Source organism: Rhinolophus sinicus, chromosome 14 (assembly GCF_057876585.1).
Source record: "Rhinolophus sinicus isolate RSI-liver-muscle chromosome 14, RSI-T2T, whole genome shotgun sequence".
NCBI classification, from domain to species: Eukaryota; Metazoa; Chordata; class Mammalia; order Chiroptera; family Rhinolophidae; genus Rhinolophus; species Rhinolophus sinicus.
Window position 1 is genome coordinate 175,648,385 of NC_142514.1, and position 17,799 is coordinate 175,666,183.

The 17,799-nt window shown below is 42.0% G+C and overlaps 1 protein-coding gene across 9 annotated transcripts in view; it reads right to left on the reverse strand.

The window, feature by feature from the left end:
• Positions 1-6,620: 6,620 nt before the first annotated feature.
• The window catches only part of AGBL2 (AGBL carboxypeptidase 2), a 32,518-nt gene continuing 21,339 nt past the window's right edge, over positions 6,621-17,799 (reverse strand). For 8 of the 9 annotated variants that reach the window (XM_019743690.3, XM_019743687.3, XM_019743695.3 and 5 more), the window contains 6 exons: positions 17,623-17,753; positions 13,941-14,007; positions 12,239-12,361; positions 11,606-11,713; positions 9,468-9,551; positions 6,621-7,376 (listed from right to left, as the gene is read on the reverse strand). In XM_019743690.3, the coding sequence (XP_019599249.3) occupies positions 7,197-7,376; positions 9,468-9,551; positions 11,606-11,713; positions 12,239-12,361; positions 13,941-14,007; positions 17,623-17,753 (693 nt within the window). In that variant the 3' untranslated portion in view covers positions 6,621-7,196. Of the gene's footprint in view, positions 7,377-9,467; positions 9,552-11,605; positions 11,714-12,162; positions 12,362-13,940; positions 14,008-17,622; positions 17,754-17,799 lie in introns of those variants that run through there. The other variant, XM_019743697.3, reaches the window with a different exon arrangement.

Genomic DNA, 17,799 nt, shown 5'->3' on the forward strand with positions numbered 1-17,799 from the left:
AGAAAAACCTTGGCCCAAATAGTTTTATTTCTAAGTTCTATCGAACAGAAAAAAAAAAAAAAGGAAAAAAAAAAAAAAAAATATATATATATATATATATCAATCTTGCAAAATTCTTTCAGAAAATAGAGGGAGGAAATACTTGTCAACTCATTCTACGATGCTTAGAATTACTTTCATATCAAAGCCGATGGATTATGGCCAATGTGGCATAAACAGAAATCCTCTGTAGGGCTTCTGGGAAGGTTTTCCTGGCATTACAAAGAGACACATAATCACTAGTGATGTCATGTGGACAGCAAGTGCCCCTAATTAATGTGATGAGAAGGGCACTTCTCTGTAGTAATCCTTCCAAAAACCCACAACCCCAGTCAAATAGTGAGAAAACATCAGACAAACACAATTTGAGGACCGTTCTACAAAGTCTCTAACCAGTACTTCTCAAAGCTATCAGTTATGGAAAATAAAGACTGGGAAGAGACTAAGGAGACATGACAATGAAATGTAAGTTCTGGATTGGATCCTGGAAGAGACAAAGGACATTAAGGGAAACACTGGTGAAATCCAAATAAAGTCCAGAGTTTAGTTAATAGTAATGTAGCAGTGTTTTCTTGGTTTTGACAAATGTGCCATCGTAACGTAAGGTGATAACATTAAGAGAAACTGAAACTAAGTGAGGCTACATAGGAACTCTATTTTGCAACTTTTCCGTAAATCAAAAATTACCAAAATAAAAAGGTTCTGAAAAATAAAAAAGACACACAGAGGCAGGTGTTCTCTTTCACTGGGCATTGTTGGGTCTGGTGGTTTGCCTGGATCTGTCGCAGCCATACAGCCAACAAAGTTGGACAAAGCTGGCGCTGAAGGTGGCAGAACCGGAAGACGATAAGGCCTGGATCTTTGATGACGCCAGTGAGCTGCTGAATAAATTAACAAGTCCTGGAGTTGCCCTATATCTGGACTACTTGTTTATGTAAAGCAATAACTGCATTTTGCTTGAGTTTTTTTCCCCCTCCTGTGGGCCAGAGTCGAAATCACTCTAATTAGGAAAGGCAGACAAGTAAACAAATTGTGTACTAACATGTTTCAGGAGCTGAGGTAGAAGTCCGTAGGACGCAAAGGAAGGATTGGTGAGTCCTGCCTGCAAAACGGTATCAACGCTAGTTTCAAATAGTGGGCTATATTTAAGCTGAGATTTTTAATTTTTTTATTGTGGTATAATTGACTCTTCACTGAGTCTTGAAAGAGTAATGGAAGTAATGGAAGGGAGTGTGGAGGGATCAGAGAGAGGCGGTCAATGTTCCAGATTCATAGGGAATTCAGATTTGGAGGCTGAGGGGGCAGCCGGGCCATATCAGACAGAGATGGATTGTCCTGCAGGAGAGAGGTACCTGCAAGAGGGCTAACACGATCAGACTTGCCTTGTAATCAGCTCACGTTGGCTGCTCTGTCAAAGAAAGTTCAGGATCCATGAGACTGGAGGCTGGAGACCAGATTTAATAGTTTAGAACAATGATAACCTGAACTAAGGGGGTGGAGAGAAGTTTATGGATTTACTAAGGGGGCAGAGTCTATAGAATGTGATCTCTGACTGGACGTGGAGATACAGGGGAGGGCGACTAGCAGTGCTGAGGTTACAGACATGGCAATGTAATGATGGCGATACTATTTACTGAGAGAGGATACGGAGGGAGGCTCTGGCTAAGGAAAATACAATGAAGTAATTCCATTTGGGGCATGCTGCCTTTGAGGTACAGAGGGAAGGAAGTGGAGATGGAGGGGAGACCGTTGAACCTAGTGGTCTGGGGTGAGGGAGAGGCCAGGCACCAAGTACAGGCACCAAGGGAGGGGGGAGATCACCCAGGCAGGGAGAAGGCCGGAGCCCAGAGTGCATTCAGGGAGCCAAGGTAAGTGATGTTGCAGAAGACAAGAGGCCACCATTCATTGTGAGATGAATATTCTAGAACAGTGATGTCCAATAGAAATATAATGCCAGCCACATATATAGTCGCAATATTTTTAGTAGCTACATTAAAAAAGAAAAAAAAAACCATGTAAAATTAACTTGAATAATGTATTTTATTTCACCCCAAATATCCAAAATATCTAAGCTGGCTCTTTTGTCCTGTGACATGCCTTTTTTAAAAAAAGTACTTTCTTATGTTTTGGCATGACAAAATGTCCAGGCCCCTCATCTCATAGCTACAGTGCCCTACCTTGGCAGCAGCCATTTCTCTAATGAACCCTGATTCCTTTTAGTGGGGAATGGTATTAGAGAACAAGAGCTCAGCGCAAAATGTGCTTATTGCTAATGGGGTATATTTGGTTTCAGGCCCGTTTAGCAGACAGAGCTGACTATACATACATACCTGTATATACACATCTGAATATACATACATATGCATATTTTAGAAATTGAGTTCACACTGGTATCTCCAATTCCAATCCATTTTCATGGGTTTTTTTTCCTTATTTCCCTCCATTAAATATTTATATGTTTCTTCTTCCAGAGTGAGAACCCTGGCTCTTAACATCAACACATTTATTGATTTGCTCAATCACATAATACAGCTAAAATAGTTTCAGAATCATCTTGCCAATACCAGTACAGAAACAAACCTACTAAAGAGAGTCCAGAATTCCTGTGTAGTTCTCTCTACCCGCCATCCCCACCCCACCAGAACCCAGCTTTTTAACCACCACCTCCTAGCAAGGTTGTTTGCTGGGAGGTAGCAGAGAGGGAGCAGGGGACTTGAGGAAATGGAGAAGGTATAAAGGGTGGGGGAACTTCAGGTTCAGAAGCAGAGGATAAATATCCGAGCCTGCAGGAGATACATGAGTGGTGGCCCTGGTCCACTTGACGGCAGCCTGGGAGTAGGAGGAGAGAAAACAGATGGTTGGGACGGCTGGATGGATCCAAAGTTGGGGAACTACCAGGTGGATGTGGCAGAAGGACAGAGGGTGAGGGCTCTGGAGTGCTGGCAAGACCGTGGCTGACGTAAGGCACCCTGGAGTCTGGGCTGAAGGGTGAAGGAAATGAAATCAAGGAGAGAGTGACTGGAGCTTGAGCTGAAGTGAGTTTTGGTCACTTAATCCAATCGTCTAGGACTAGTCAGTGCAGGAGACTATGGGGAGAGATGGCTTGTATCAAACTTGGTTGGAGGCAAGATGGGAGGGGCTGTAGTTAGAGCAACGGAAGAGTCATTGTTTCCCTAAGGACTAGAGACTGAGTGAGAGAAAATCTAACTGGCCCAGGCTGAAGCAAGAAGCTGTTTCAGGCTCAAGATTACAATGTATGATCAATAGCTGAGAGAATTATTCAAATAAACGTGATTTCATAAAAATAAAGGGAACTTAGAGCTCATTTCACCTGGATAGTCACTCACTTTTGAGGTCAGGAAATGAAGGTCCAGAGCCATTAATCAACTGCCCCCCCACCCCCGCCCCAACACCATCACTGCGGCCTGGTGGGATACAAACCCAGGTGTTTAAAATTCCAGGTTGGTGTCTCTCCTCACCCACTGCAGCAGTCTGAAGCCAGCAGAATGTCTTCCTGACCGGTTTGTTCCTGTACACTAGTCTTTGCTCTCCACCTGAGTTTCACGCACAGGGGCAGGAATGGAGTCTCACACATCATTGCGTTCTCTGTAGTTCCTAAGTCAGTTACTGCTCAGTGTATTCTTTTTTGACGGAGGAATTTGTGGGAATTGCCCCCATCTTAGGGTACGAGTGCTGGCAGGGAGTCAGAATTTTCGAGTAGCATTCTTTCTTTCCACATTCTTAGGGATCTTCATTTCTTTTGTCCCTTATTAATCAAGCGTTACTCTAGACATGTGGCATTTACTTTGTCACTAGAGTTTGTCTGTTAACATACTTATTAAAACAATGCCTTTTGGAGCCTGATTTCACCAGGAAGCTTGTTTCTCATGGACCACGTGACTCAGCTGCCCAGGGCCAAGGTGGAACCCACTTCAAGGGGAAAATATGTTCCGAGCTTCTTTTTAGTTGATCAGGCAGCATCAAGGGGAGGAGAAGGGGAGAAAGGTGTTGGACCTCAGCAAGCTTGAACAGTGAGGAGCTTATCCGCCCCGGGCGTATTCCTCTAAGAAGTGGACAGACATGTCACTGGGGGAAGGTAGTTCAGCTACACCTAGCCATGCCATACGGCCTGTCTTTGTAGTTTAAAGGACAGAATAGGCTTTGCAGCTTCAAAGGCGGCATGTGCAGAAGCTGCCAAGTGTCTGTGCTTTGGAAACATCTCTGCTATTCTAGGTAATTAAACCAGAACTCGTCTGAGAACAGCCTGGAAAACCAGACGTTAGCAGTTCTATTTCTGCAGAGCATTTTTTGCGTGTGTGGTATTTTCGCTAATAGCTGGGATCATATTTGGTGACAACATAACTAAACCGGTGTTCAACGGTAGTTTCATAGTGGCCAGGTACAAAAAGTTCTCCAAAATTCTTGCACGTTTTTAATGACAAGTGAAAAAAACATCTAGAATTTTTGTTTTCAAGAAGGCCTCTATGTCTATACAGATTTCCTGTTTAATGTCCCATCAAAAACTTCTTTAGAGTAATACTTACTGTCATCTCTTTACCTTAGATTCATTTGTACCACTTTCAAGAGGTTTTGTCACTTCTCCAAAAACAGAAAGGGGTATGCTGTCAGCAGATGGTAATAGGACCGCAGTTATGACCCCGTGGTCCAAAAAGTACGGCTTCTAAAGAAAATGTGTACACCTGAAATAATTTTGAATCTCAAAAAATTACTATCAGTGACTATGCATTTAGTTTGTTAAAAAACAAAACAAACCTGGAGCGGCTGCATGGTTCAATTGGTTAGAACGTGAGCTCTCAACAACAAGGTTACCAGTTCATTTCCCACATGGGACGGTGGGCTGTGCCCCCTGCAACTAAAGATTGCAAATGGCAACTGGACTTGGAGCTGAGCTGCGTCCTCCACAACTAGACTGAAGGACAATGACTTGGAGCTGATGGGCCCTGGAGAAACACACTGTTCCCCAATATTCCCCAATAAAATTAAAAAAAAGAAAACACTCCCCAAAAAACCCCAAAGCACTAAAATACACTCATTATCCCTCCCCTATATCCCTAACCTTTGTTGACAACTGCAGAATGTCAAGTTGATCCTGTCTTCTGACATGACCAAAATGCTATTTTTTTACTTTCCCCTGGTGCCATTCTCACGGTTCCCTTGTAATGGTCAAGATGCTTCAGATTGTTTCTCCTGCAGCATGAGATTTATCATGTTCAGTTAGAATGAACTACGTTGGTTTGCCATTTTAAATTCTCTAGCCAGAGTCACCCCTTGCAGCCTTCTGCCAAAAGCAGAACGAGCAAAGATAGGCACTTTGGCTTCGAGATGCCGCAGCATATAAATTCCTTGTGGGCACTTCTAATCTGAGCAGGAAAACCTCCCTCTCTTTCTAAAGAAAACACACAGCTACTCCTTTACAGGACTGACTGTGTGCTGAGCAGGCTGAAAAAACTGAACTGTCATGGCTTTTTGGCAATTACTGGATGTGGAGGCTGTGTCTGGGCTGCAAAGGATTCTCTCCTTTTGTCCCTTCAGTATCTTAGCATCCGCACCACATCTCTCAAGAAGCTATTTGCTCTCAACAAGCACTTAAAAAAAATCTGATCAAGTATTCTGACTTTTGATTCCAAAAATGTCACCATACTGGGATGCTTTTTATAAATCTTCTCCAAAATCATTTGGAGCAAAAACAAGTATTTTTGAACAACTTTCAAACAAGGTTTTTCCTCAGCAGTGTGTAACTGTTTTGGGACTTGTCCTTTAAAGATACCTTTTTAGGGGTGGCCGGTTAGCTCTGTTGGTTACAGCGTGGTGCTAATAATACCAAGGTTGCCGGTTTGATCCCCGCATAGGCCACTGTGAGCTGTACCCTCCTTAAAAAAAAAAGAAAAAGGAAGAAAAGCAGTTGGCGATATGAATCAAGACCTTTAAAAAAAAAAAGCTGGGGTAGAAATACACTTAAAAAAATAAAGATACCTTTTTAGGGACAAAAAGTGGAGGTTTGGCAGCGTACTTTCTGGATACTTAAAATGCAGAAGAATGGTTTTAGGGTGTGAGTCACGTGTGAAATAAGAGAAGGCCATTTGCAACTTCCTATGGAAAGAGCGTGGGCAGATCTTCCCCTTAGAAAGACTCACACAATGTGTGTGAGGGGTGCGTGGGGGATAGGGCAGTACATGGGAACTCTGTACTATGTGCTCAATTTCTCTGTAAAGCTGTTCTCAAAATAAACTAGCAATTAAAAAATAAAAGACACAGACACTGGAATTGTAATAGAACCTGTATTGCCATGGGGTTCTAATCACCAGTCACCCAGGTAGTTGCGGTGGCTGAAAGGGTTTAAATGAAATAATGAAAAACATACTAGGAAACTTTCAATCCAATGGGATAAAAAGGTAAAGTCAAAATAGGAGGCCTGGTATGAACTGGAGTGATCCCTCTCTAACTTGACTCTAGCACATTGATATGACCGGCTGCAGAAGGCAGACAGTACTTGTGAGGAACATAAAATATAAAATATCTGTTCACATTGATTATGCAGTTAACCAATCAAATGAAACAACTGGTTAGAAAGAATTTTAATCAATGGGTTAAAAAACTTACATAACTTTGTTGAATATAATAGACGCAACATTAACTTCCGGGTAACAAATGAATTATTTTGCGTAGGTGGGAACACCTCACCCTGAGAAGACCTGATATACCACAGTCTGACAGATCATGCATCACTTAAGAGCTCTGACACAGACATTTTGAACATAGCACACACTTCCAGAATATGTTTCAAATAGACTTTGATATTTTAAAGTGGATTTGCACATAATTTTAGAGAGAATATCTATTGGTTAAAATGAGGTATATCTGTGCTGTAATGCCATAAGCACACACTTCAATTTCTGATAAAGAAAGCGTTTCTATACATCATAATAAAATTTCATTCTGTGAAAAAACAGTTCGTGAAGTATGCATCTTGAAGGCACGCACACAGAGTGAGCACCTAGTGTAATGTCAGCGCACGATGAACCCACAAGCGTTTACCACAAATGATCGTAGTCCCCAGTCACACTACTCCCCTTGTTATATAATGTGTCTAACTCAAGACATGTCAAAAAGCGTCTGTGTGGAGTGGCCCAGGCTCCCTACGGGTATGTGTATATGTGCAAGGAGGGGTACGACACCGACACCACGTTGGCGCCGCCTCTCAGTGTGGCAGGAAATGTGTTCCTGGACCAGTTTGGCTTCATATCTGGAGCTGGGTCCTGGCTGGTATTTGTGCTTCTCTTTGGAGAGCATGACACTGTAAATCTTGGTTTCTTTCTCTGTGCAAACAAGATATAAAAGTTGAACTTACTTTATGCTGCAATTTCTAAAGTTGTGATAAGGGTTTGGGTTGGTTTTACAAGGAATTAGTGAAACGTAGTTGCATTTCCCCCAAATACCTAAGTAGCTGATGTTGGAGAATCAAGTGCTTGCCCAAGTCCCGCAGACAGCCAACGACCCCTGGGCAATATGTGAACTGCCCTGAGCAGTCCAGGGACTGCATTTTATAAGCTGACTAGAAACATTACACAAAAGAGAAAAACTTGATCTATCAAGGTGGGAGACTGGCCCATTTTTTTTCTAACTCTCTTTATCCAACCTGCCATGGAAGTTAAATGCCTACATCTCTGTTGGAGAAATATTACACCAGGAATTTTAAAAAATGCAGTAAAAGCAAAGGTTTGGATGGCATTTATCCAGCACACTGGGTTTAACTGAATCCCTGGTTACATGTTACACTCTAACTAGCATGTGTCAGTTAGGGATATGGTTTTGGCCACCCATAGACGTCTTGCAATGAAAGCTGAATGAGGAAAAAGGACATCACTTATCAGTCAAACTCTCTTTGGTTTGACTTTCTTTAAACCTCTCTTTTCATTGCTCTTCAGCTTCTGTTTTACCACTGTGGTTGGACTATCCTGTCACCCCCACATAGGATCACTGCTTTAAGGGAGGGATGAAAAGGGCCCCGCACCTAGTAGGTCCTCTGGAACATGCTGATGGGTAAATGAGAACATGAACCTGAGCATTCCCAAGCAACAGATTTAAGAAGGCAGCGGGGACCTTCCCTTGGGAGAACTGTGCATTCCGTACCTAGTGTGCGTACATTAATCCAGCAGTTTTCAGTTTTTACCTGGGCACACGTGGGCAGCACCCTCCCACCCACGTGCCCAGGGCTGTGTGAAACAACAGCTTCCTGGCTATTTCTCTTCTTTTTCCTCCCTTTCAGGACAGGATACGCAAGTGCAAATGAGCAAGAGTGATAAGAGTGACGACACAGGGATAAACATGCGTCCAATCTAACTTATTCTTTTTAAAACTCCAATCATTCCCAAACCTGGGTACTGAACAATCACGGGTAACACTGGCGGTGAGGCACACCTCACTGCTGCAGGGGGCACCCCCGTTCGTTGTTGACATCTCTGAGGGCTGAGAACTGCTGCGTTATTCACTATCACTGTTTCACCTGAAATGTTGCCTTGGAGTTACAAAATAATAGCTGCCTAACAAATGTTTGTTGAAATAGAACTAAATTCTCCATGGCAAGTTTTTATCTCTGGGTGGGCTTTCCTCGGTCCTACGGTATCTTCTGGGCTGTGCCCCAGGGTGGTCAGGTGGTTTGTAGCCTGAGGGTGCAAATTACCTTGGATGTTCACCTGAGCCAAGCCAATATGAGAAGGTGAAACTGTGGCCTGTGGGTCACCACTCCTCCAAATCACATAATACATTTCAAAACAACATAAATCACTGACAATGAGATCTGACAATTAAGTTCACGAACTTGTTGCAATGATGTTACTAACCTTTTTTGATATCAGAGGGATTATTCATTATGAATATGTACCAACTGGACAAACAGTTAACCAAGTTTACTATGTGGAAGTGCTGAAAAGGCTGCGTGAAAAAGTTAGACGACCTGAACTTTTCGCCAACAATTCATGGCTCTTGCACCACGACAATGCACCAGCTCACACAGCACTGTCTGTGAGGGAGTTTTTAGCCAGTAAACAATTGTATTGGAACACCCTCCCTACTCAGCTGATCTGGCCCCTAAAGACTTCTTTCTTTATCCAAAGATAAAGGCAATACTGAAAGGGAGACATTTCTGATGACATTCAGGTATCAAGGGTAACACGACGACAGCTCTGATGGCCATTCCAGAAAAAGAGTTCCAAAATTGCTTTGAAAGGTAGACTAGGCACTGGCGTCGGTGCATAGCTTCCCAAGGGGAGCACTTTGAAGGTGACCGTAGTGATATTCAGTAATGAGGTATGTAGCACTTTTTCTAGGGTGAGTTCGCGAACTTAATTGCCAGACCTCATATGTATGTATTTATGTGTGTGTGTGTGTGTGTGTATTAGGTGAAATACCTGCATTCTCTCTTTATTCTTAGTCAGAGTTGAGGTGGTCATTTTTGGTGGGTCCAGGGAGGTGCCTTTGTCTCTTCCATTTAACTATGACCAAAATAAATAAAAACATCCTTACTAAAATTTCCACTTGGCCAAGTGTGATTATATACAATATACATTATTTGAGTGTTTTTTTTAATTCATGCATGTTGATTCATTATGATATTCTAACACAAAGAGAGAGACAGAACTCAAATAGTAATTCAAAGAATAGAAGGAAACTAATATTTACTGAATGTCGACCGTATGCCAGGCACTTTATACACACTTTCCAACAACCTTATGATATAGATGTTATTACCCCAATATTTTAGATGCAGAAACTGAGTCCCAGGGTGGTTAAGTAACTCATAGTAATTTACATAGTGGGGCTGGGATCTGAACTCTACAAGACTGCAAAGCTTGTGCCTTGGCCACGATTACACTAGACACTAAATGGCCCTCCATACCACTGTGTTCTGTGGGGGTTCCTCAGTGTAGCACAGTGGGACCTTGTCATGTCATTGGTAAGCACAGGTGGCATTCTGAGTTGAGGCGGGCCCATTTCACACCCTATCCACTAAGAATTAGCTACTGTTGTACCAAAACATATTTTTATACATAAAAGAATCAACGAGTTCATAGCCATAAAACTCCAAAGTACTAAATGTTGGTTAGGTGCCTCTCCTCTGTGTTCCCACTGCACCCGACTCTGTTATGGACTCCTGTTCAATTGTTAAAATCCCCAGTAGATTCTAAGGTCCCTGAGGCAGGCACTGTTTTGTTCAATGTGGCATTCCCAGCCTCCAGGAGAGGTCCTGGCATGTAGTGGTTACACAACACAATTTGTTGACTAGATGAACGGATGGATGGCAAATCAGCCTGGTCTTCCATTCTGGGTATAAAATCACAAAGCATCAATATTTGATGTCAGACTTCAGTGATGTCTACTCTGAAGCAGAATCAGTGTCCCACCAATTTTAATATTCCCCTGCTCGCAGTGGCACTGACAGGTAAAGGGTGACACAAAGGGCATGTGTCCTTCACCCTGTGGATGAGACATGCTAATTGGAAAATCAGAGAATCAAAGATGGAACAGAATATGGAAGCCAGAAATAAACTCTTGCATACATAGTCAATTAATTTTTGACAAAAGAGCCAAGAATATACAATGGGGAAACGATAGTTTCTTCAATAAATGGTGTTGGGAAAACTAGATATCCACATGCAAAAGAATGAAAATGTACCCCTATCTTATACCATACAAAAAAATTCAACTCAAAATGGATTAAAAACTTAAATTTAAGACCTAAAACCATAAAACTCTCAGAAGAAAACACAGGAGGTAAGTTCCTTGACAATGATTATTTTGGATTTGACATCAAAAGCAAAGACAATAAAATAAAAAATAAACGTGTAAGACTGTATCAAACCAAAAAGGTTCCACACAAAGGAAATCATCAGCAAAAAGAAAAGGCAACCAATGGAATGGGAGAAAATATTTGCAAACAGTATGTTATTTAGCCTTAAAGAAGAAGGAAATCCTGCTATTTGTGGATGTGTGCACAAAATGGATGAACCTGGAGGGCATTATGCTAAGTGAAATAAGACAAATACTGCATGGTATCACTTATATGTAGAACCTAAAAAACTCAAACTCATAGAAACAGAGAGTAGAAGGGTGGTTGCCAGGGGCTGGCAGCTGGGGGAAATAAGGGGAGGATGGTAGAAGGGTACAAACTTTCAGTTATAAGATGAATACGGTCTTAGGATCTAACGTATAACACGGTGATATAGTTAATAATACTGTATTGTATAACTGAAATTTGCTAAGAGTAGATTTTAAGTGTTCTCACCAAAAGGAAAAAAAAAGGTAAATATGTGAGGTCATAAATGTGTTAACTAACTCAGTGGTGGAAATCCTTTCACAATGTATTCATATATCAAATCATTATGTTGTACACTTTAAGTATATTATAAAAAGTTTTACTAGGTTGGTGCAAAAGTAATTACAGTTTAAAAGGTTAAAAATAATTGCAAAAACTGCAATTACTTTTGCACCAACTTATAATCAATTTTCCATCGGTGAGTTAAAAAAAAAGTCAAGTAAAAATTACTACCTCATTCATCCTTGGCTTTTCATTTTTCATTGTTGAAGAACTGGTATTCCCTGAATTTTTGAAAAAGGTAGGCTGCTTTTGCAGAGTAGAAGCAATTTCTGCCCTTTCCTAGAATGGAGTGCAAAGAGAATACTTTTCAATTGATCCATTGCAATTAACCAACTCATGAGTGACCCAATTCACCCAACAGTAAAAACTCCCACCTCTGAAAGCATTTTCCCCTTTTGAAAGCAGGGGTATGGTGTGGGTGTGGCAGTCGGGAGAAAGATTAGGAAGGAGCTATCCAGGGTTCTTAGCCGGACCAGGCCTGATCCCTCCATACCCAGCAACCCTGGGCTAGCTCCAGCCACCACTTCTCCAGCCAGTATCTCCTCTTTCCCCTGGAAATCCAGACGTGGTCAAAACCCAGACTTGCTATACCAGAGTATAGTAGAGGCTCTATGGGCCACGGCTGAAAGCTGCTCAGAGAGGCCCGGAGGACTCACTGAAGAGCTCTGAACTCGGACTAGAAAGCTTCCCTGCCCCATTCCCCTTTCCCTTTGTGCTTTAGAGTAAACCTTATCTCCTTGTGCTGCTTCCTCCATGGAATACTCTTTAACCAGACAGTGGACATACGCAGCAGAGCTTTCTTACTGGGGCATAGTCTGTTGACTTGAACTCCCGTATCATATTATTTTTCTGATACTGTTCATTTCGCTGTTTCCTAGTCTGAAGTGGCTTCTTTTTTTTCTTCTTATACATCTTCTTCTGATTCAACTATTCCAGAAAATATAGAGAAATCAGTCATTGAGGATTCCAGAGAAACACCTACCTACAAGTAGCACTCTTCACACAACACTTATGACACAATGGCTAATCCAGTGTGCAGCCCTCACAGTGTTAAATTGTTGTTGGTTTGAAGAACAGACAAACAGTTCAACTATCTCCTTACCAGAGGCTGCTCCCCACTTAACACCCCGAAACCCCACTATTATAGATATATTGCCAAAGACGGACCTATACCAACGACCAAATATCTGTGATTTATAATATGAAACCAAATTACTATAGCAACAATGTCAGGTACAGATAATAATGATTATTAGATGTGTGCTTAAAAGATTCAGTTTGGTTGTTACCACAAGGTGGCTTTAATAATTAAGCTAATGAAGCCCAGGACTAATTTTCTCAGTACCATGGTGTGGTGAAGCTTAATCTGATGTTGTTGCAAGTCGAGCTGCAAGAAAGGGTAGGGTCTAGTCTAATTTGTCCTCCTGACACAGCCTTAATTTCATCCTATGATGGAGATAGTTCTTCATGCAACTAGGAAATCATGTGCATACTAAACCACAACAAATATTTTGCTGTCTCTAAAGCTCTTATATCACCTATGTAAGAAAAAGTCTGGGAGCGGCCGGTTGGCTCAGTTGCTTAGAGCTCAGTGTTCATAACATCCAGGTCGCCGGTTTGATTCCCACATGGACCAGTGAGCTGTGCCCTCTACACTAGATTGGAAAAACCAACGACTTGACTTGGAGCTGATGGATCCTGGAAAAACACACTGTTCCCCAATATTCCCCAATAAAAATGAAAAAAAAACAACAACACACACACAAAAAACTGCAATTACTTAAAAAAAAAGAAAAAGTCTGTAAACAGATGGGGGCAAAAAATTACTTAATATATGGAAGTCTAAAAAACTATTTAAGGGGTGGCGGGTTACGGCTTAGCTCAGTTGGTTAGATCGTGGTGCTCTTAAAAACAAAGTCGCCAGTTCAATCCCCACATGGGCCACTGTGAGCTGCGCCCTCCACAACTAGATTGAAACAACTACTTGACTTGGAGCTGATGGGTCCTGGAAAAACACACTTAAAATAAATAAAAGTTTGAAAAAACAAAACAAAACAATTTAAGACTACATGAATAAAGAAACACCTTTAAAAAAAATGTATGTATCAATTTTAACCTCTATCTCAGCAGGGTTTTCACTTTTTAAACTTTGTTTTTCACTTTTAGTTAACTTTGGAATAATATGGAATCCTCACATTTTTTTCCCTTGATTTTTTTTTTTTTTTTTTTTTTTTTTTTTTTTTTTGTTTGAGAATTTTTGTAAGAGATTTTTGAGCCAAACTGACAACATATGCCAGGGAGTAAGATTTCAAATGTTCCTCCCTAGATTTTTAACATGAAAGCTATAAAGGACAAAATGAAAGACTCCAGAACGGGATAACCAGTTAGGACACTATGGCTATATTTTCTGCAGATCTTAGGATAATTGGAAAATTCTATCAAATTCTCCAGTACTGTTATGTTTTAAGGCTACTACTTCTGAGCGTAAGAGTCTATATAATCTCACCTCATGTGCTATGCTCAGGAGGTGAACAGGAAGACCATCTGAGAGGGAGCTGTCAGAACCACTGGTGCTGTTTTCAAAAGTAGAGAGGAAAGGAAAATATCTGTTATTAATGTCTAGAAGTAGAACATTTACCAGACCAGCCGCATTAGATAAGGATATCTAGTTTGCTATTTGCTCGCACGGTCTGTTTCAATTACTAAGAATTCTTGACAAGCACATTCGTTCGTTTGTTCATTCATTCATTCATTCATTCATTCATTCATTCATTCATTCAGAGTGCCTGCTGCATTCCAGGCAGTGCATCAGGCACAGGAAACAGAGATGGCCATGGCAGAGCTCTGGCCCCAAGCAGTTTGCAATCCATGTAACAAAATAATACCAGCCAGATGGGCAGAGCTGGCCTTGGCAGTGATTGTGAGAGGCTGTAGGATTCTTAATGTGCAGCCCTAGAGAATACCAGGGACTGTGATTTGTTTGAAAGCAGGGACTTTGTCTAGTTCATTTCTGTCTGGCCAGTATCAGTTCAGAGAACAAGGATACCAGGTACTCTTTAAAAACGTGGTCAACATACAAATAAATATATTTAATAACAAAGAATATGTAGGTCAGAGACTAGGAATATTATTTTTATCACCACATAATAAACCACAACAAATATTTTGTCTCTAAAGCTCTTACGTCTTCGATATAAGAAAAAGTCTGTGAACAGATGGGGCAAAAAATTACCTAATACATGGAATTATAAACAACTACCTATGCCCTCTTCAAAAGATTTGGATGCACATCAGACTGATCTAAAGTCTTCCCCCCTGCAAACTGTCCCCGCCCCCTTTCTTCAAGGGCTGGGATGAATGAGGACGCAGATAATCGAGCCTTTCTTCCTTTATCGTAGGCCACATTCTATTTTCCCCTTTCCTGGGGTGTGGTTGGCTAGCACTGAGAGCTGTGTTCTTTGACACGGCCTCCACATATAAAAAATGTGTTAGGCACAACACTCAAATCTGGGAAAGACAGCATTTCAAACCATCCCTTTGCTCAGCCCTTTCATTCTGCTAGCGCTCCCGCGCCCCTCCTTTACTGCTCAATGAGGAGCCCCACAGCTAGACAGCAGGAAGAAAGCCTTCTCTTCTCTGATCTAATTCCCAACTCCCTTTTCTCACAAGGCTTTTCCAGTCTGAGGAGCAGCCTTTGAGGACAGTGGATAATAGTCTCTGAAATCCCTTTCAGAGATAACAGAAAAAGTTAACCAACGGGATGAAAGCATTAGATGCAGTGCGCCCCAGAAATGTTGCACACACACAGAGCAAACTCAAACTGGGCTTGTACACTCAGCCTGCTTTTCTGGGTAATGGTGAGAAAAGGTGGCGCCCTGCAGAGGCCTGTGATAGCCGGCTTCCTGGTGCAGAGGCTGATATACTTGTTTCAATAATTGCTAACTAAATGTGTCAGAGTATTCCTGCTGAGCCAGCTGGAATGCGTTTGCCTGTTTCTGAGTTGATTCCCTCTGGGATCTGTATGTATGAGGTGATATGCAGGGGACATTTTGTTTTTGAAACTGAAAGTGAAGAGGGGTTGGTGCAGTGGTCCTGCAGAGTTAGGCAAAGGATCCTGGGAGAGTGGGTGAGGCGACATGGTGAATGGGGCACTCTACCTGGCCTGATGGTCTGCTTTAAAGTTCCTAAGGAGACATTTGGGAGATGCAGCTAGCAGAACTGCGTTAGGGCCAAGATGTCAATGTGCCACACAGAGTGGGTGGGAGAGCCATTGCTTCCCATTGTCCACCACAGACTGCAGTGCTGCCTCTGGGAGACACCTTCCTGCCCAGCCCTGACACCTTCTGACCAAGAGCAGCTGGTTCAGGCTTGAGGCACCCTGGCCTGTAGGCTGCAGTAGGAGGTGTTCTTGCACACACATGAGATACCCGCACACCTGGGGGATTCCTAAAAGAGCTGTGGAGACAGTGAGGCTGGGGCTGAGATCCTCCACACTAAATTAATTCAACAAATATTTATTGGGTTCTCCCTAAGTGCCAGGTACTGTTCTAGATGCATGAGATACAGAGCTGAACAAAATAAAGATCTCTGACCTTGTGGAACATACATCCTAGTGGTGAAAGACAGATAATAGATAATAGACATAATAAAGTTATAAATTATGTAGAATGACAGAAGGTGATAAGATGCTATGGGAAAACATTAGAGTACCTAAGGGGGATAGGGAATGGCGGGGGGGGGGGTAGGCAGGGAAGCGCGTTGCAGGATGAGAGTAAGGAGACTAGGCCACATTGAAAAAGTTGACATTTAAGCAAAGACTTGAAGGAGGTGAAGGAATTAGCCGCACAGAGGGAAAAGAATTCCTGGCAGCTGTATTCCAGGCCCTGAGGCAGAAGAGGAAGTCTGAGGAAGAGGGAGGAGGCCAATTTAGCTGTAGCAGCGTGTGAGAGCGTGAGGGCAGAGGTCACAGAGGTATCAGGTGGCTACATCCTATAGCCTTGTAGGCCATCGTACGGTCCTTGACTTTTTAATCTTTTTAATTAAAAAAAATTTTTATTATTAGTTTCAGGTGTACAAAACAATGTAATAGTTAGACATTTATACTCTTCACAAAGTGATAAGTCCCCCTCCCGGTCCTTGATTTTTTATCTGAGTGAATTGGGGTTGCCATTAAGGTATTTTAAACAGAAGAACGACATGATCTGATTTACGTTGCAAAAATAATCACGCTCCTGGTTTTCTTTTGGCCTGACTGGTCCCTTCTTAGCCTCATTTGCTGGCTCCTCCCTATCTCTCTGACCTTGTAAAGCTGCGATACCAGCTCAGACTTGGACTTCTTCCTTATCTGGGCTTACTCCGCTGGGATCTCATCCAGTCTTAAGGTTTAAATATCACCCACCCAGTGATGACTCTAGTAGACCCCTCCACTGAATTCCAAACTCATATCCACAAGTGTGTTCAGTATAGCCATTTAGATGTGTAACAGACATCTCAGACTGAATATCCCAACATTAGATTCCTGGTTTTCACCACCCCCCTGACCTTCTCCCCCTCCTCCCTCCCTTGATCTTCCCCATCTCAGTTAAAAGCAACTCCTTCCAGCCAGTTATGGAGTCATTCTCTCTTTCTCTCATGCGCCATGTCCAATCCATAAGCGTATCCTACGGTTTGAAACTTCAAAATATATCTAGAATCCGACCAGTTCACACACCACCAACCACTACTACTCCTCTGGCCTAAAGCACCATCACTTTTCACTTGTGTTATTACTACAGCCTCCTAATGAGGTCCTACTTAGACCTTTCCTCTTTATAGTTTATTTTTCACAAACAAGAGGATTCCTACTGAAACTAAAACCTACGTCAGAGCATGACACTTCTCTACGGAGAGCTTCCCAAAGGCTTTCCGTCTCCCTTGGAGTAAAAGACAAAGGCTTTACAACTGCCTACAAGGCCCTACACCACCTGCCCGCCCATCTCCCTGGCGCTTCCTAGTGCCTAGAAAGCAGGCTGCCGCAGCACAGGCACTCAGTACACAGCTGTCCAAGGAATGGAATGTGTTTAAATGTGCCATGATTTACTCACTATGTTGCACATGAAGTTCAAAACCAACAAAACAACAGAGCAAACAAAACAATTTTTAAAAAAAATTGAATTTCTCTGGTTTTTCTGTGAAATGAAGTTTGTTACCTGGATTCAATATCAGACAAAGAAATATTATTCCAACTTCCTTCTAAATCCATATCTCGTCCAAGTTCACTGAACTTTTTATGGATTTCCTGTTGTAAGAGTTCTTTAAGCTCTGCTAGACACTGTGTGAACTGTGGAAAGGAATAAAGAACTATTTTTGATTATTCATTTATTGAT